Raw genomic sequence first — 19,588 nt, 5'->3', positions numbered from 1 at the left:
CAGGTGGGGGCGCGCGGCCGTGACACGCGTGGGGTGGCTGAGGCGGAGCCCGGGCTGGGACAGCCCCGCGCGTGGGAGGGACGGGAGGGGGGGTCGGCTGCGCTCGGCTCCTCCGGGCCGCCAGGGGGCGCAGTGCCCCGCCGCGACCCCGCCAGCCCCAGCGCCGAGGCGGGAGGCGCCCGCAGCGGGCCCTGGGCGGCAGCGATGAAGCGGGATCGGCGCGGCCGGTTCCTGTCCCCCGCCGGCGGGCGCAGGCCGGAGTCCCGGGCGGGGAGCGGGCGGCGGGGCCGCGCGGCCCGGGAGGAGGCGGCCGGGGCGGGGCAGGGGGCGCGCGGGGCCCCGGCGCAGCCCGAGCCGGAGGACGGCGCCGAGGAGGCAGGTGGGTGTCGGCGGGGCAGGGACCGGACTGGACCGGACCAGGCGGGGCAGGGACCTGACCGGACCGCGCCCCTCCCCCCTGAGCCCGGCCCGGGCCCCCGGCCAAAGCCCTGGGGCCCCCGGCCAGAGCCCTGGGGCCCCCGCTCCCTGCCCCGCGGGCTTGGGGGCCGGTGTCCGGGCCGGGGATCCCCCCGTGCCCCGCCCGTCACCGCGGCCTCTGAGCCCCTCGGCGGAGCCAGACGCTCGATGGGCCCCGGGAGCCCAGCCGGAGCCGCTCCCCCCCGGCCCGTGCGGGCCCCTCCCGGGCCCTGGGCCCCGCGCGCTCCTGCCCGGCCACACCCCGGGGGCGAGCTCGGGCGAGGGGAGCCCGGCCCTACGGGCGAGGGATGCTTTGGGGCAGGAGTGGCTTCTCCGAGCCCGGGCTGCCGGCTGACAATCCTCCGTCCCCGAAATCACTTGCACAAACCACATTAAAATGGCAGGGTGGGCCTCGGCTCCCGGGATGCCCGGAGCTAGGGACAGCTGGCCTCGGACCAGGGATAGAGTTGGCCGGGCCTGGGAAAGGCACAGAAAAAGGGGGGGGGGGGGCGCTTGATCTTGACCACCAGTGGGAGTCCGTGGCTGTGGGGGCAGCAAACCAGCTCGTGGGGCCTTGGAGGCTGCCAGAGTCCAGGGCTGCTGGGCCAGCGTTCTTTAGCCCAGGAAATGCGGTTTCTGTTAGCAGGGGTGATGGGGAGGAGCTGTGAGTAACTATAAATCCAGCCCCAAACAAGTACAGAAAGTGGCAGGAAACCCGTCATCTGTCAATTCTCCTCCCAAGAGAAGTGCTTGGATTTCAGCTTGTAGGGGTGGTGTCCCCAGAGCCGGTTTTGTTGAATGGAAGGGGCAGGGATAGCTCAGTGGTTTGAGCATTGGCCTGCTAAACGTGGGGTTGTCAGTTCAATCCTTGAGGGGGCCATTTAGGGAATTGGGGTAAAAATCTGTCTGGGGATTGGTCCTGCTTTGCGCAGGGGGTTGGACTAGATGACTTCCTGAGGTCCCTTCCAACCCTGATATTCTATCTTCTTGTCTGGGGGACTACTGTGAGCAGCTCTGCTTCTGACACAAGCACCCAGTGTGCCTGTCTGAGAAGATGTTTGGAGGTGTTTATCCGCTGGCAGGGTGACACTCCATAGTAAAAGAAGAGAGAAAAATGGGGAAAACATCAATGAATGTTCCAGATTGTGGGATTTGAAATCTGCTGAAAAAAGCACAGTTAGGAAGTTGTCTGTTCAAATGAAATGTAGAGTCTGCAGTAAGTTAAGGCCACTTATTTGTGTGACAGAATAAAATGAGCAGGTTGGGGGCACAGATGGTCTAACCCTTTCAGCATTTAAAGATGCCCCCACCCATTATACGATAGCTATGAAAGGTTTCTACTGGCAGCTCCATGAATGAGGATACACATTAGAAGTGTTATCAGTGCCCTGCTTCCAGGCATGAGCTGGTCATCGCTACAGTCAGGAAGTACAATCTCTTCTTGACAGCGCATTGTGCTAAGGGTGTGGAAGAGAGGGAGGGTTGTTCTGAAGTACGAGTGTACTGGACCCCCTCGACCAGTGGCTCTCAAACGTTTGTACTGATGACCCCTTTCACACAGCAAGCCCCTGTGTGCGACCCCCCTTATAAATTAAAAACACTTTTTAATATATTTAACACCATTATAAATGATGGAGGCAAAAATGGGTTTGGGGTGGAGGCTTCAGCTTGCGACCCGCTGAGGGGTCCTGCCCCCCAGTTTGAGAACCCCTGCCCTAGACCATTGGCCTTTGAGAATGCACTGATTCTGTATTAACTTGTATATATTTGTGTGAGTTGAGGGTTGTACCTGAAACAGCTACATTGTTTGTTGGAAGGGGAAACTTTTTTTTTTTGAAAGCAGACAGTTACACATGAAGTCAAGTTGCAACATTTGTAATATAACTAGTGATAAAACTCTATCAAAGCCCAAAAAGCCATCGGTAGTGTCTGAGCTTTCTCCTGCCTGTAAAGAAACTCCAAATTGAGCAGGGAGAGCCTTTACTACCATGTACCGCTCCTCATCTGCAGAGAATTGTGCAGGTCAAGGCAGTCCGCTCTTCAGTGCAGACATGGGTGAGGGGAATGGCCTAGGGTACTGCTTGGATTCCCTGGTAGCAGAAGGGATTGCAGCTCCCATGTACACCCTTCTAGTGTCCATTGGTACATACTGCCCTCCGGGGTGCAAAACCCAAGAGCCTGTGAAAGGACTGTGCACTCAGATGAGCACGGTGGGGGCGTCAGAGGCAGGAGAAGCCGTAGTGCAGGGATGGTGTAGAGAGGCCAAGGTTAAGGCTGACCAGTTGGGGAAGGTCCATGGGCTTTCCTGATGCAGCCTGTGATTCTGGCTGGATGACATCTCTGTTGCATTGACATAAACCCAGTTTTAAATGCTGTTAATACTGTTCTGCTAGGGCCTGACTGATTGTTGAGTGCTTGGTTTCTGGGCACACTGGGTGCTGCGCATTATGAAGTTGTAAGATTTGAAATGTTGCGCTGGCTTCTCAGAGGCATGTGCCTTAGGGTCAGCAGACAGAAATCTCTTGTGTGTTCCCTTGCTGGGTCAGGCAAGCCCCCGTGGACAGGGGTCAGTCTGTGATCTGTATTCAGCTAGGGTAGAAGTGAATACAGCGGCACTGTAGTCACCCACCCCCTGCTGCCAGTTAGTAACTGTCACTTTGTGTAAGGGCAGAACTGAAATCCACTTTACAGGGTAGTTCAGCAGGAGTGCAGTGGGCTGCCATGGGAGGGTTGGAGAGCCACACTCCGGCATGGTGCTGGGCTGGCAGGCTGTTCAGTCCTTGGGCGGGCGGGGTGTGTTACTTTGAAGTAATTGCTTGTGGGTTGATGAACTCTAGAGGGAGAGGTTTGTGTCCCCTCATGCTGTTTAATCCCATTTCACTGATGCCCTTGCTTGTCCTGAGCACAGGTTTACACAGCAGCGGTTGCTGGCTTCTCAAATGCAGCTGTTTCCTTAACTCCTCAGGCATGCCTCGCACATGATTACCTTGATCTTGGGCTGGAGTGAAGGAGTGCCCTGGTTGCCCTGCACCCAAGCCTCTTTTAAGGCAATGCGCTGCCTTAGAGTGAAGTCATTGTGTAACATTTGTACTGTGGTAACTCGTAAGGGCCACAACCATGTCTGGCCCGTTGTGCTAGGTGCTGTACAAACACACGACAGTCCCCGTACATTTGTAAGAACTGACTTATTTTCATCCTTCCTTCTTACTTAGGAATTGGTAGAGCCCTGAGCGTAGGATATTGCCGACTCTGCCATGGGAAGTTTTCCTCCCGGAGCTTGCGGAACGCTTTTGGGAAGGTTCCTGTAACGGGAGAGAACTCGGAGAAGCAGCGACGTGTGGATCAAGTGTTTTTCACAGATTTCCAGCGACTGGTCGGAGTAGCAGTCCGACAAGATCCTGCTCTCCCGCAATATGTCTGCAAGAAATGCCATGCCCAGTTTTACAAATGTCGCAGCGTCCTCAAGACGTTTATTCAGAGGGTGAATGCATCTCCCACAGGCCATATAAAGTCAAAAGGAAAGTATGTGTTGAGTTTTTTTATTCATGTTCATTTTTCAAGTCATACATTTCTGTACATTTGTATATGTTAGTTTACTTGTGGAATTTCCGGGCACTGAACTCCCAGGACAGGATGTATTTTTAGCAGCTGTAAACAGCTAATGACTGAATCTGTTTTCTCTGTAGACAGCATGTGCTCCTTTATCTGTTACTGCCACCTTTAGATACATTAGTGTTGTTACTGCCCTGTCTCTAGCTGCTACCGTGTTCCTGGTTTTCTGTCTTCCTGGAAGAGATTCTTCATGTGCTGCTTTGTTTTGTGTGTAGGAACAGTGATGTGCAGCCACAGCCAGATGCAGAAGCCCCCTGTTTGGGTAAGTGCAGTACAGAATTATTGGGAACTATTTTTTGTTTGTTCTGTGATACTGTCAAAGGAGGGTTTGGGGTTTTCGACTGGACACTCAGACGAGACGCCACTAACTTGAAATCTGGTCATTTAAAGAAGTTCCCTTCAGTTTGTTCCTTTAGTGCATTTGACAGTTGTGTGTCTAGTCAGTGTCACTGCTTCATGGTCCTTTGTACTTCCTGTGTCATGCACTAGCCGAGGACATCAGACTTGTGCACTGCTCTGGGATCTCGCCTGTTCGCTCTCCTGGCAGGTTCCACACAAGGGGGTTTTCCAGTAGTGGCATCAGCTGAAGAGGCAGCAGGGCATTCAGAGAGGGGAAGGGGGCTAGGACTGAGTATATCTGGTCACGTTTTTGGGCCTGCCCAAAAGTCCCTCAGACCCAGCAGAGAAGCAGAAAACAGCTTTGTAGTATTCCCGATTTATCAGGTTATTTTTTAAAACCAGACCATTAAAAAATTCCAGTAGATGCATTCTTTTTAAAAGTACTTTTGGGTCCTCTGCCTGCCCGAGCTCCCCCATCAACTCTGGATGTTTTACAGCCACTCGTTTCAGGTGTTTTTAAATGGTTCAGCTTAGCTGTTGGGCATGGCATAAAGAGCCAGATAGATAGCAAAACAACCCATCACCATGCTATGTAAGTGGGGATAAGCACCGGTCGACAGCCTGGGACTGCCAAAGCAGCTAACTGCTTGCATGCTCTTCTTTCCCGTTTGAACAGTAGACTTGATCACATCCAGCCCCCAGTGCCTGCATAATTTGGTTACGTGGACCCACAACCATGCGGGGAACTGCCAGTCTGTGCCAAGCCTGCAGAGTGTGTTATCTTCCGAGTACTGTGGGATAATTCGAGCCGTGTGGGGCTGTGGAAACGGGCATGACTATGTTATGGATACAGATTCTGATTGCAGCACGGTGCTTGTCGATAATGCCTTGTCTGTTACATGGGAATGGAACAAGAGCACAGCACAGCATCTGACTGACAACGGGGAAAGTGCAGACAATGCTGGGGCTGCCTCTGCGCCCAGGCCCCAGCTTGCTCCAGCAAGGACAGTCACTTGCGAGCAGCCAGTAAACAAAGGGACCACATCGGAGCCACTCGGAGCTGAGAATCAGTTGCCACAGAGCAGGAATTCATCTCATTCACAAGAGGACAGTCCAGTCTCTTTACAGGAGAAAAGTCTGCCCCAGTCAGCCTCTCCACTGAGCAGTGCCCCAGGTAAGAGTTTTGCCTAAAAAGCGACCTCCAACCGTATGGGGAAAGGTGAAGGCCCTTTTCCCCAGACTCCGAGGCTGGGTCCATGCAGAACTTTCTGACTGTGCTATCACCTCCGGGATGGGTGGTTTTCCAAGATGGCATAGACAGCAATCAAAAGCACCTAAACCTCAGTCCAGGTTGATGTTAGAAACTGAGCATTGCAGAAAGGAAGCGTATTTAAAAATAAACCGTGGAAGCTGGGCTCTGAGCACAGGGCTGGGGCCCAGAAGCATGTGGAGTCAAATCGTGGCTTTGCCATGCACTTGCTCTGTGGCCTTGAGCAAGTCACTTTGCCTCTTTGTGCCCAAATTTCCCAGTCTGTTGATGGGGATGAGACTGCTTCCGCCCCAGTGGAGATTCAAGATGAAAAGTGCCGAGTGAGTGAAATGGGCCGTGGTGGGGAGGACTGCTCCTCTGCACTCTGGGAGCTCTCGGTGTGTTTCCATGTGGCGTGTGCTGACATTTCAGAGAACCGTTTGTGCAGGGGGTTGAACAATTCAGTGCAGTTGTTAGCTCTTCGCTCCTGGGGTACACTACCACAGTTTCCCTTATTGTTAATACAAGGTGGGTCCCTGAGCTGCTGGCCTTGCCTCCTCCCTCTCCAGCACCACAGCAGGTGTGTGAGGAACCAGGGAGAGCCTGGTCACTGCCCTCAGACATTCACGGGAAACTTTCCAGCATGATTCCAGCAGTGGACCAGTAAGTACTTAGAGAGCTGCTTCCATTCACCCTGTAGGCCTGATTTGGCACCTTCATCTCTTGTCCCTTCTCAAGGTGACATGTGTGACACCACTGGGGATTATCTCCTGACTTTAAACAGGTGGGCTTGGGTGACTCCACCTTGTTTTCTGGATCATGCATCTGAAAAAGGCGTGAGCGAGACTTCCTGGTGCTGACAAGAGGAAACGTAATTGAAAGCTACTTAGTCTTAGATATTACAACCGCAAATCAGAAACTGGTATGGGTCAGAATCAAGAGTGTTTACATGGGCATTGGGGCAAAACCAATCCATAACAGTTCCTGGAGTATAGGAGGTGAAGGCCCCAGGTCTTGTGAAGCCCTGCAGTCACATATGTGGTTAACCCATCCTCAAAGAGAGTGTATGTAGCCAGCTGCTGTGAGTGAATTCTCCGTTTGCGGGCTTCTTTTAGCTGCTTTTTGTTTGTAATATACAGTGTTCTCCTTTATTTCCTAGGACAGTGGAGTGGGAAGCAGGTTCTGTCTTCAACGTCGGATGAGCGGGTAAAAGACGAGTTCAGTGACCTTTCTGAGGGGTGAGAGAAGAGTGGGTTTAAAATAGCCTAAATGTTCTTTGCAAGCATGAAAATGATCAGCTGAGGGGAATCTAATTCTCCAGTGTGACCTGGTCATGGGAGACCCCTTCTTCCCTTGGACCCAGCATCTAACACAGACTGGTTTCTTTGTAGTGATCTTGATAAAAGTTCACTGAGCTGACACCCCGTATTCCTTTTTCCTAATTGTGCCCCATTTTTCTTTAAATGGCATTTGGAATCCCTGATAGATGTTTTAGCAGCTTCTGAAAAAGTTTCCCAGCAGAGCTGCCCTGTGTCTTTCAAGGACCTGGTTTGGTATTGCCCAGCTCTGTGCTGGGTCTGGTGAGATGGTTGCCAGCACTGCAGGCCCATATAGCTTCTATTCTGTCTCATAATTCATTCTCATTTCCAGCTACTGAGAGTCTGGATTCCAGAATAGTCATTGGTGTGGATATCTAAAGGAGAATCCATCTTGGTTGTCGGATATCGCACTGCGCTTAGCGAAATCTTGTCTTTACTTACAAAAGGAGCATGTTTGATGGGAACTTGCCGAGTGGCAGTAAAAGACACTTAGAGCCTATCAATTTTTGCAATCATCATAACCCCTCGTAACAGTGGAAGAAAATTAGGCCAAGATTCCCAAAAGAGGGTGTCTAAAGTGAAGCACCTAAATAAGTGACCATATAGCATAGTTGTTCTGGGTCAAAAGTACTAGCCTGCCTTTTGCAAGTATAATTAAAAAATGTAGCTGGGAGCCTGAAAAATGTTACACAGAAGATGCCGGAATGTTCTGTTGTCTCCTTCTTGACCCCGGAATTGTTTGTTTCTATAACTAGGATAAAAAGCCCAAGCCTATTGGCTGCTGTTAGGAGAATGTGGAATGAGCTGCAGAGTAATTAACTTTGTGTCAGAACAATTGTATTATGTTCTTGCTCTGCAAAATTGCCTGTCCTATTGCAGAGGTTGGTTGTGACAGTTCCACTCTTACAACTTCCAGTAAATCTCTTTAACTGCATGGCCAGACTTTTTTCTCATTACAATACTCAGTTTATTCTTGCTGGGCTGTAATCTCCAAAGAAGTCGATTTTGCAGTTTCAAGTGTTCCTTGGGGTGTGTTTTTTTTCTTGCTTTAAGAGAGGATGTGGGAAGAGATGTTTTGCACCTCAGTTGCCATGACTTTTTGTGCAGGAGATTGAAGAACAAATATTGATGACTGCTAAAGAAACCAGCAAATTGGAGTGTTAGTGCTGAGGTTTCATCCAAACCATGTATTATAAAGTTTCTTCTCTTTCTCAGAGACTTCTTGAGTGAAGATGAGAATGATAAGAGAACCGTGCAATCTTCAGATGACTCCTTTGAGCCTTATCCAGAAAAGAAGTAAGGGGCTTTTTTTACTTTGCTTTTTTAACACAACTTGGTTCTTTATCCACAGCATAGGTATAGCGCAGGCATTAGCATCAGCGTCCCCTGACCCACTTCTTTGGGTTTTCTGGGATGGGGAAGGCCGACCCAGGGAAGAAGGGTTTGTTTGCTCTCACATGACCCAGAACTCAAGCTCTCCACATCTCCCTCACTCCCTTCCTAACCTGTTGGCACCTAGAGACGTGATTTACGGTGCCTCAGTAGAATGGTTCACCAAGCTGCACAGCAGGTGAATGTGATCTATCAGGGGCTGCATTCCTCCTCCTCCCGCACTCCCATGTGCAGAGAGCACCTGTGTGTCTCCAGCCCTTCGCTGAGCTAGTTGGGCCATCTCAGTTGAAATTAGACTTGAATTCAATACAAATGAAATATCAAACATTCTCATTCATCTCTTTACATTGTTGTTCCTTGCCTTAGGGGGTCCAACAAAAAGAGTGAAAATAAAGAAGCGAAGAAGGCCGAAGAGCCCAAAATAAGAAAGAAGCCAGGCCCCAAGCCAGGCTGGAAAAAAAAGATCAAATGTGAAAGGTAACTGAACTGAGCAAGGAGGCTTGAGACTCTGAGATTAGCACAATCTCACTGGAGTAATTCTCTGCTTTTCAGGGAGGAGCTGCCTACCATCTACAAGTGTCCTTACCAGGGGTGCACAGCTGTATACAGAGGGGCCGATGGCATGAAGGTAAGTTAAGAATTAACATGTGACTTGTTATTTCCAGTGTAGGTGCTGTGAGCTATTAAAGGGGACGAGTCACCTTTCATGCGAGTAGAGAATTAAGAATGGTATCTGGGCATTCCTTTCCCTTCTCTTGAAGGACAGGGATGGGTCAAAGTGAACAGTTCAGCTGCGTGACCCGTGTAGTGTCTGAGGCTTTGTTCCATTCCAAGTGGAAAGAGGAACTGGTCTCTTTCCGACTCATGCTGTGCTTCGTCTTCTGTCCTGAGATTCAGCTATTGCCTTGCTGGGGAGCCCTTTTGGAAACGCTGCAGGCTAATGGGCTGTTTGGTGCCGAATGTTGGTGGAGAGAAGGTTTAACAATGTTTTATTAAAGTCCTACAGAAGGACAGACTTGCAGGCTTGGATGCAAGCTTGAGTCATTTCACACAGTGAAACTAGATGTGATGTGTAGGCCTGCACTGCTGGCTTTTTCCCTTGAGTCTTCTGCTTGTGCTATGTAAGCTATTGATTAGGAGTGTGAACTAACTTCTGACCCCTAGGAGGGTAAAGAGACTCCTGTCTCCAATCCTTATTTTTAGAAACACATAAAGGAGCATCATGAAGAAGTGCGGGAGAGGCCTTGTCCCCACCCTGGCTGCAACAAGGTGTTCATGATTGATCGGTACCTACAGCGCCATGTGAAACTCATTCATACAGGTACTTCCTGCTGACAGTGGCTGCTCACAACCGAAGGGAGGGTGTTATGCAAGAACAAGATGACTTCACTGTGCCAAGACTGTGTTGGGTATGAAACTGCCCTATCACGGTGGTATTTGCTTAAGACCCCCTTCCCCCTGTTTGTTTGGTACTGATAGGCCTCCAGGCCATGCCATCTTTTGGGAAGATTTGAGCTACTTCCCACACCAGGTGCTAGTGAAGGAACTTCATGGTTTAGCTTAAATTGCTTCTGGTAAGCAGGGGCTTCTGTGTATCAATGAGGTGTTAAGATGTCAACAGTGCCAATGACTCCTTCACCATCTCTGTTCTCCCTGCAGAGGTACGGAATTATATCTGTGATGAATGTGGGCAGACCTTCAAACAACGCAAACACCTCTCAGTCCATCAGATGCGCCATTCAGGAGCAAAGCCCCTCCAGTAAGTGCACTTTGGCCTTATGCACATCATAGTGATGTAATAAAGTAAATGAATAGACAGGGTCACCGGTTAGACCCCCTTTAAAATATGAATCTGTATGATTTCCTTCCACTAGTCAGAGTGGCAAAGAATTGGTGTGTATAGTTAAAGGTTTAGAAAAAGGCCCCATCCAAGAGTCTCGCTGTAAGATGTTGGTGTTTTCATCAGAAAATCCAGATTGGAAGCTGAGGAGGCAGGGTAAGGAATTCATTTAAAGACACACTTCTCTGAAGTCAGGTTCAGAAAAGTTCAAATAAACTGGGGCCTGCTGTACTGGAAGAAGTCATGTGGTGTCTGGAAACCAGACCTGCTGCCTATGCTAGGAAGTGTAGGGATTTCTCGGTCCTCGTAGCTAGCAGCAGGGAGGTGATGTAACTAAGGGAGACATTTCCTAGTTGTACATTGGGTTTGTGACTAATCATGATCCCGACCAATTGGGAGTCTCCCTTTACTGGTCAAACTAGCTTGACTTATCTGTTTCCAGGACTCCTTTTAGCTCCAGCCCAGTGCGCTCCCTTTGCAGGCTCACTCATGCTTTCTAATTTGCGTTGCCTCAGCTCCCAGTAGATGCAAAAACTGGGGAATTGGTAAATAATGAGGACAGGTCATTGATTCAGAGCAATCTGGATTGTTTGGTAAAATGGGTGCAAACAATATGCATTTGAAAATAGATATAAACATATACATCTAGGAACAAATGTAGGCTACACTTCCAGGATAGGGGACTCTATCCTGGGAAGCAGTGACTCTGAAAAAGATTGGTGGGGCGTAGTGGAGAATCAGCTGAACATGAGTGCCCACTGTGACCAGAAGAGCTAAATGGGATCCTGGGATGTATAAACAGGGAAATAAATAGAAGTAGAGAGGTTATTTTACCTCGAGTTGGCACTGGTGCAACTGCTGCTGGAATCCTGTGCCCAGTTCTGCCATCCACAGTTCAAAAAGCATGTTGATAAATTGGAGAGCCCTGCAAATGAGTAATGGATTAGAAGTGATTGAGTTCTGAGTCTGTTTAGTTTAACAAAAAGAAGGTTAAGGGATGACTTGATTATAATCTACATGGGGAACAAATATTTAGTAATGGGCTCTTCAATCTCACAGAGAAAGGTACAACTCCTAGCCATGGTCAGACATTCAGACTGGAAATAAGGTGTACGTTCTTAACAGTGAGGGTATTTAGCCATTGGAACAGTTTACCCAGGGTTGTGGTGGATTCTCCATTACTGGCACTCTTTAAATCAAGGGTGGATGTTTTTCTAAAAGAGATTGTAGGAATTATGGGGAAGTTCTATGTCCTGTGTTATATCACTATGGTCCCTTCTGGCCTTGAAATCGATGAACGAGAGGCCTTCAGTAGCTTAGCATTTCTTGTACTGCGCTGCTCCAGTATCTTCCCTGTCCCATGCACAAGAGATGTCCCATTGAAGTGCTGAAATCGTATTAGCTGTCACCAATCTTATTCTTCATATTCCTAAACCCATTTACCCAGATAATTGCTGGGCAGGAACAGAAGATTTTTTTAATACAATCTCTTGAGTTGAAGCCTTTTTGTTCAGTGAGTGTTCCCCTAGTTTCTTACTAGTGATGAACTACTGCCAGCCTTACCTGGAGCTGGGGCCACTGTAGTGTTGTTCTAATTGTGTTTTGCTTTCCAGATGTGAAATCTGTGGTTTCCAATGCAGGCAGCGAGCGTCTCTCAAATATCACATGACCAAACACAAAGCTGAGACCGAGCTGGAGTTTGCCTGTGACCAGTGTGGAAAGCGTTTTGAAAAGGCCCATAACCTTAATGTCCACATGTCCATGGTGCACCCTCTGACCCAGACTCAGGACAAAGCCAAGCCACTGGAGCCTGAGCAGATTCTCATGTTGAATCCTTCAGGGACTGTGGAAAGCCAGGCTGTAAAACCAGAACAGACTGCACAACAGGAGCCTACTTGAAGGTCTGCTGGAGGGGTGTACTGATCCAGCCTTGTATAAACCATTCAGCAGTGGGGATTTTTAATATACATTTTAATAGATTCTCAACAAAAAACCCACCTCAGTGCAAATAGCTTCAGCTTGCTCAGAGAGAGAAAAAAAAAAAGAAAAAAAAAAAGCTTTTACTGTGCTGTGATTCTCCATGCTTAGATCAAATTCAGCGGTGTTGTACTAAACAGTCTCCATCGAATGTAAAGGAACTGGATGTTCTACACTCCCCCACGTGGTGATAGAAACCAAGTTGTACCACATCAGTTAAGTAGTTGCATAAACTGCAGGCATGTATGTAGTTCCTATTCAGATGGGTCTACAGTTATATGGGACAGTGGAGTGACTTAAAACTAGGCTTTTTTTTTTTTAATTACAATTCCCCAAGCAAGTCTAAAGTGAAAAATTTAACCTACTTTTTATTAACAAGAGCTTCAAGGTTTTGCTTGTAATAAATTATTTACAAAGTAATTTGAATCAAGTAGTCCTGGTTACAAAGATGGAGAACAGCTGAAAGTTTTTCCTGTCAATCCATTTCTTTGGATTCCACAAAAAATTTCTTAAACACTTTCTGCAGCTGCAGAGTTAGACACGTCTTTCTCTGCTGCCCTTGCCCGGGCTACAGTTCTCCACCAGTATCACTCAGAAGAGGACTGGTTCATCATAGAAATCCTCAGCTACAGTGGGCTTCCAGGAATGGAAGAGGGCAGCTTTCACCTCTGGGTCAAACTCTTCACAGGGATCCAGTAACTGGGAGGAAAAAGAAAGCAACTGGTATTAGAGGCCAATTACTGCTTCTTCAAAGCAAGCTAAGATCAGCACCAGCTCAACCTGTCTGTTTATAGTAAAGTTCTCAAAACATGCCTCAGCTAGAGAAGAGAGCATGGTTTGGGGTCAGGCAACAGCCAACTCCACACAAACAGTGGATCTGTACTACCAGAAAAGTACTATGAAAGGGGCATTTAAATGCTGTATGGTTTGGGGACAGTGCTAGTTCATGATTAGTCTTGCAAAAAAGACTGAGGGCTACATGCATGCTGACGCTAAATGGAGGGTAGGTAGGAGCTTACAATGACTTGATAAAAGTGAAAAGGAGGCGGACTTAGCATACCTGTTGTATATGTATAAAGCTCTTTTTAGGGCACCGTGCAATTGAATGTAGCAGAAATTGACGAGCCTTAGTTATCACCTCTAAAGAATCCACCTAGTGAAAAGACATCAGGTTCAGGACAGAAAGCAAAGTCACTTGAAATCCTCACTTTCATCTTTATTAAAAGAATGTTGACTTTTACAAGTGGCTTAGGTACTTTAATTTATCCTATTTACAGATTAGGTACAGAACTTCACCATGTGTAAAATTAAAGTGCACTCTAAGGTCCTCTAATAGCAAGGTTAATGGGCATGTCTATCTTATAACGGCACTCCAACCTGATCATTCTTTTATGCCACACTGGCAATTATTTGTATGCCTTTGGCACCTCCAGGCCCTCACCAATATCAGAGCCCTCTGGGTTGGGTACTGTACAAGTATCACCGGTATGTCAGCCATTTCACAAAGCAAATCTGCTTTGTACAGGCAAGGGAATGAAAGCCTCCTAGCCACAATACCATTTAAGTAAAATTCAGTTAGGTAAGAGAAGAGAATGACCACCACTCACGTGCTTCACGCTGTGTAGGCTTTGTCCCCCCTGATCTGATCTCCGAGGATTCTCCCCTTCTATGTAGAGTCGAAGCAGCTGGGTATACATGTCAACAGCAACATAAAGGAAGGTTTGCTCTCGGTTAAGTAGGTTTTGGTGAAAGCAGGGGATAAGGCTAGAGGGAATCACACAAGATATAGAATGAGTACAGTGCAAGAGGAAGCCCCTCAACAGCATCTCACCATATATCTTTAAACACATTAGGGGCAAAGGTGCAACCAGCATTTTCACCATCAGACTTGCTGTATTCAGCACTGGACACTACTCATGTGAATGGACACTTCTAGCAAGAGAAGATGGAATCACCCCCTCTGGAAATCATAGTTCTGCTGAGTTGATGAAAACAGTAAGATTGCAAGAAGGTCCTGAAGAGCAGGGAAAGCTTTCATGGACTATCAAAAAGAAGCAGCATTGGCTTTCAGAGGGTTACAAGTGTTCTTAGCTTTGCAAGTTACCAGTTTGTTTCACCCATAAGACACTGGCTGCGTCTGAAGTGGCCATCCCAGCCAGGTTGGGTGGGGTCTCTTTGCCTTGGCGTAATACAGCCATCCCAAACTCATGGCAATCACTTTTCTATCACACTATCCCCATTAGGAATTCTCTCCCTGCATACACACTTGTCTAAGCTCGACAATCACATGTATAGAATTGCTTAGAAATGGGCATGTGAGCAGCCAACCACTTTCTTCTCCCATAAACAATTCCCTTAACATTTTTTGTTGTTACCTGTAAAATGCAATAGGTAACAGGCTGACGTATTGGTCTGAGGCTGCCCTGTGTAGAATTTGATAAGGTCCACGGTCTGCAATATCCAAAGACAGGAGAAGGGTAAAATGTCTTAGATCATCATTCCAGGTTTCAGAGTAGCAGCCGTGTTAGTCTGTATCCGCAAAAATAACAGGAGTACTTGTGGCACCTTAGAGACTAACAAATTTATTAGAGCATAAGCTTATGCATCCGAAGAAGTGGGTTGTAGCCCACGAAAGCTTATGCTCTAATAAATGTGTTAGTCTCTAAGGTGCCACAAGTACTCCTGTTATTTTTTAGATCATCATTGGGTCTCTCCAGGTACTTCTACAGCAGTGCAGATGCTGGGCATAGTTCCTTCCAGGCAACAGCTGGAGACAGTGCATAATCTGATGTTTAGCTCAGGTCACTCCTGTGGAGGAGTGCTTGATGGTTTTCAAGCCTGTCTCTAGCAGGTGGCACAGTATTCATACTGATTGTCAGTTACTGTGAGGTTTAAACTGTTTGGACTCTAAACAGCAATTTGTTACATTCAGTGAAGATCTGGCAACCCTTCACTGGGCTCCTGCCTCGACACAGCAGCTGATAGAAGTCAAAGTGCTACCATGTGAAAACCTAGAGTCAGAAAAGTTTCTTTATGCCCCAAAGGGGACTGTTTTCTCTGTGCTGCTTACAGGGTGGAGAGGCTCCTTCAGACAAATATATTCACCAGACCCAAAAGGTAATCCCTTAAAGCACCTGGTACCAAATTTTGCATTCCCACAAGTTGGGGAGGAGAGTTCTACTCACCTTTCTCTGCTGAATGAAAGAGAGCTAGCCAGGATACGCCTTGCTCTTCCAAGCATCCGAGGATCTCCAGGCAGCATTCCAAAGATTTTTGAACCTCTGTCCCTTGCTGTATATTTCAGAAAAGAACATGCACACCCCTTACTGAATTGTGGTTACATTTCAAACAAAGAACTGCCCTAGTAATAGTGAATGTTTATCAAGTGCGGTGTCAGTGCCAGGATTAGTACAACTAAAGGCACAGATAGAGCCTTCCTCCACCTCTCTACAGTCAAATGCATTGATGCTAATGCCAGAGGCTCCAGATCCCCCTGGACCAAGGCAGAAAGCATGCTATAACCAGCGGTTTATCAAAAGCTGTAGAAAAAGTAACAGCAAGGACCAGCCTACAACCAAAGCATTTCCAAACAGTTCTCGGCACGTAGCCTTGGGCAAGTCACTTCCCCTCAGCATCTTTCAAAGGGGGAATGTCACCACTTATTTCACAGAGCATTATGGGCATTAGTTAACATTCAGACAGCATTCTCCAGCTCTACCCCATCTTCTCCCACCGTTCATGCTTCTCTCCTGACCAGTCTGTCTCCAAGCCTCCTTTCATATCACCCCTCTGTTTGGAACAGCCTCTCAGATCAACCTTTGCCAAATACCTTCCCTTAAAAATAATTCCCCAAAACCTTGTTGCACAAAGTAATCCAGCTGCTATGGTCCCTAACCTCTCTGTTTGGTCTGCGTTGTTAGATTGTCAGGACAGGGATTCTGCTCCCTCTTTGGGACATTATCTCCTGTAAAGTGCCATGTCTATTTCCTCCCCTATGGAAAGTGACCAATAATAAATGCAAAATGCTATACAAAGGCTAAGCAGCATTATTTGTATTAGTTCAAGCAGTAGGTAGGTGAGTGAGGCATAAAGTCCACTGAATGGGAAGGTCTGAAAACAGTGAGTCAGCCAGGAAGACACACATTAAATACTAACATGGTGGGGAAGGTGCTGTCATAATTAAAGGAGGGCTGCTGTGTTTGGCTTATGAACAAGGCAGGAGAGAGCAAGGACTTCCATCATGCTCTGCCTGGGACATTCCTTACTCCCTCCTCCAGCAGGCTTGGTGGTGCTGGCCTAAGGGATTTTTAGGTGGCAAGCCAGCCTTTTTAACCCCATACAGTGTAATGAGACCGGGATGGGGATTTACCTTTGGTGCTAATCTGGTCAAGATGAGATCCATGAGTGAATAGAACAGCAGGCACACTAGGAGCTGCAAGGGAAAAGGCTGTATATTACTTCGATCAGCAGTACTGACGAGAAGGGTGGACATTCCATTCGTGAGGGAAGCCCCTGAAACATGTCCCAAGGCTTTCCTGGGTTTGTTATGAGCAGTGGGATTCTTTCCAGGAAGACTGTGGCTCAAGAGGGCCCCAAGGCTACACAGCACTCTGGGAGTGGATACAGCAGGTGAAACTGGGGTAGCAGTGACTGGAAGTCTTGAAGCCACAGTCCATTTCTTCTTAAGGCAAAACTCCATATTAATCACATAATTCTTAACAGCAGGAATGAGGCTCATTGAAAGTCAGTGATCAAAAAGAATCGACAACCTTCCCCAAATCCACAGATGTAAGTGATCTTCAACACTCGGGAAGCTGCGGAAGGGACAGTACTGCCCAAGCAAAGGCATAGTGCAAGCACATACTAAGCACCCCTCCCACCTCTCGCAGTACCCTCAGTCCTACCATGCAACAAGCCTGTTATTCCTGTTCTGGGGCTCTGCCATTCAGGTAAAACTGGGGGGTGGTTTTGTGATCAGGATAAGACCCAACCCTGATTTTCACTTGTATCATTATTCAAACAGGAACCCAGGCCTCCTTCCTTCTAAGAAATTTGACAGCTGAACCAGCCAAAAAGATTTATGTACAACATATGTAGACTAGGATATCTGAGGGGAAAAAGCAGGGGTGCACCTTTTAACTCCACTGAAATCCAACAGACCCAGAGAGACAGAATAAGGAAAAATATAAATAATGTGCTAACAAGCCAGGACTAAATAGGAATGAGGTATATGGAACTCCCCTAAAATTAACTCCACACTGTTTCATTCCTAGACAGGGCTAACTGATCCAAACACCACACTCCAGCTTCACATGACAGGATGGTTCTCTAGCTCCACAGCACAACGCCAACCCTGTACACAGTGGAAACAATTCTTCTCACAATTACACCTGAGCAACCACTGAAGTCAGGGCAGTTGTCCTGCTGTAAGAGAGGAGGATTTGACCCTAGATCAGTGGCTAGGCAGTTAGTTTGTTTTGACTGCTATTCATTTAGCCAAACTCACTCACTGCAGTTACCTTGTTCTTCCTCCTGTTTGTCTTCACCATATGTTTAAATTGTGAACTCTGAGACAGGAGGTGTCTTTTTTTTATTTCATGTGTGGTCAGTACCCAGTGTAACGGGGCTCTCATCCCTAACTAAGGCCTCAGAGCTACCACAATGTACGTAACTAGCAATAGTAGTCATCATTGACCCAATGGCAGGAAAAGGCAGGACTGCTCATTTCCCACTCCTGTAAGTTACTACCTGTACAGGGATAATTTTGTTGTATATTTTGAAATGCAAATTGTCAATATAAAAAGATTTCTCCAAGAACTTCACTGCATTGAGAGAACACACTGTAATTAAAAAAAAAAAAAAAAAAAGGTCGGGGCAATAGCAACTCCTTTCCCCTGAAAAAATACTAAACTGCTCTGATTGTGCAGCTGTTTCTTTTTCCTCTCCACATGGAAAGTGACAATCCTTGTGCACCAAGGACACCGAGTAAATTGGGGGAAATGGCAGCCACCCGTGGGAAAATTCCTCCTCTCAGGGTTGCAGAGTGCCCCTATTCATGTCCTGTGTACACTTCTCAGCCATCAACCTCCTAGCTGAGCAGGCCAAGCTAGAATTCCTTTCAGAATTCACCAGTGCTGCCTTCAACAGGCAGGAGACTTGCAGCCCCACTGGTCCCAGCGATCTTCTCAGCACTCTCCCCTGGCTTTCGGGTTTGGAGTGTGTGGGGAAGAGTTTTCTTTCTTCTTTTCACTTATCAGAAAATTCCAACATGCTGATTTATACAAATCAGACACAACTTTACCCATGGGGGTGGGAGGGGAAGAGGAGGGAATTGAGCGCCACATCCCTCCCAGAAACCAGATTTAACAACAATGTTTACAAGGGACAAGACAATAGCACTGGGCAGTCATTTCTCTTAGTGTTATAAAAAATAAAATATAAATAAATAAAATCAAGTTTATATTTACTAATGGTTTAAGAACAATTGCAAATAGAGAACTGCAAAGAATTAAAGCTGTCTAGTCTTGCCTGCTCTGTGTCAGACCCCACTCTCTTCAGCACGTCTCTCATTCTTCCATGTGCTGCTTGCTGTTGACAAGTGAAGTGTAGAAAGGCTGCAGAAATCCAGGGTGTATCAGAGATGGAAAATTCTGCTTCTAAAGAGAGGAAGCTGGGGATGAAAACAATGTAATCATTCAGGAGAGGGATACCCATGGGTGAGAGTGAGGAGAGAAATCATGGCCTCTACTCAAGGTCACAATAGAGTAAGGGATCAAGAGACAAGGCCTTTCTGCCTGGGAGACCTCTTTTCCCCAACTTTTGTTCCTACATATAGGCAGTTCTCCAAAATATTTGACCAAGGGTTTGGTATGGCCACAATCCCATCTGCCCAAAGATCAGGTCTGGGGATGGTTCAGTCACAAACTTTCTAACTCAAAAAATCTATTATTTTAGCTTTTAAGACTAGTACGATTATCAGAATGGGAGCATCCAGTTATTGCCTACAAGGGCCATCAACTAGAAGTGTCAAATATATGAGTCTCCACTTCTGCCCATCTACTGCTGTAAGTCAGGAAAGCCTAAGGCTACATCCTCACTACAGGGGGGGGTCGATTTAAGATACGCAAATTCAGCTACGCGAATAGCGTAGCTGAATTCGACGTATCAGATCCGACTTACCCTGTTGTGAGGACGGCGGCAAAATCGACTGCCGCGGCTCCCAGTTGACGGCGCTTACTCCCACCTCCGCTGGTGGAGTAAGCGCGTCGATTCGGGGATCGATTGTCGCGTCCTGACGAGACGCGATAAGTCGATCCCCAAGAGATCGATTTCTACCCACCGATTCAGGCGGGTAGTGTAGACCTAGCCTCAGTACCCTGAATAGGAGGGAGTAGTGGTGTTTGG

At 47.5% G+C, this 19,588-nt stretch overlaps 2 protein-coding genes across 2 annotated transcripts in view; one reads left to right on the top strand and one right to left on the bottom strand.

The window, feature by feature from the left end:
- Positions 1–204: 204 nt before the first annotated feature.
- ZNF276 (zinc finger protein 276) lies at positions 205–12,232 on the top strand. Its single transcript, XM_065416775.1, has 11 exons — positions 205–379; positions 3,669–3,978; positions 4,284–4,330; positions 5,084–5,581; positions 6,816–6,894; positions 8,191–8,271; positions 8,734–8,844; positions 8,920–8,995; positions 9,571–9,688; positions 10,027–10,126; positions 11,821–12,232. Exons 1-11 carry the CDS (start codon positions 205–207, stop codon positions 12,104–12,106), a joined length of 1,881 nt encoding a protein of 626 aa, XP_065272847.1. The 3' UTR covers positions 12,107–12,232.
- A 543-nt stretch (positions 12,233–12,775) lies between these two features.
- FANCA (FA complementation group A) overlaps positions 12,776–19,588 on the bottom strand; it is a 58,146-nt gene continuing 51,333 nt past the window's right edge. Inside the window, 7 exon segments of the mRNA XM_065416356.1 lie at positions 12,776–12,883; positions 13,245–13,337; positions 13,792–13,948; positions 14,560–14,635; positions 15,370–15,475; positions 16,554–16,616; positions 18,713–18,854. Of these exon segments, the coding sequence (XP_065272428.1) occupies positions 12,776–12,883; positions 13,245–13,337; positions 13,792–13,948; positions 14,560–14,635; positions 15,370–15,475; positions 16,554–16,616; positions 18,713–18,854 (745 nt within the window).

This window comes from Emys orbicularis, chromosome 14, assembly GCF_028017835.1.
Source record: "Emys orbicularis isolate rEmyOrb1 chromosome 14, rEmyOrb1.hap1, whole genome shotgun sequence".
Lineage (NCBI taxonomy): Eukaryota > Metazoa > Chordata > Testudines > Emydidae > Emys > Emys orbicularis.
The sequence above is the reverse complement of the archived record's forward strand: the minus strand, read 5'-3'. Positions and strand labels throughout refer to the sequence as shown.

What these genes read in the sequence shown, in the direction of transcription:
- ZNF276 (XM_065416775.1), top strand. Translation starts at nt 205, where the DNA reads ATGAAGCGGGATCGGCGCGGCCGGTTCCTGTCCCCCGCCGGCGGGCGC. An exon ending in TGCAGAAGCCCCCTGTTTGG is followed by an intron (nt 4,331 to 5,083) that starts GTAAGTGCAGTA and finishes CCGTTTGAACAG; the next exon opens with TAGACTTGATCACATCCAGC. An exon ending in TTCAGTGACCTTTCTGAGGG is followed by an intron (nt 6,895 to 8,190) that starts GTGAGAGAAGAG and finishes TCTCTTTCTCAG; the next exon opens with AGACTTCTTGAGTGAAGATG.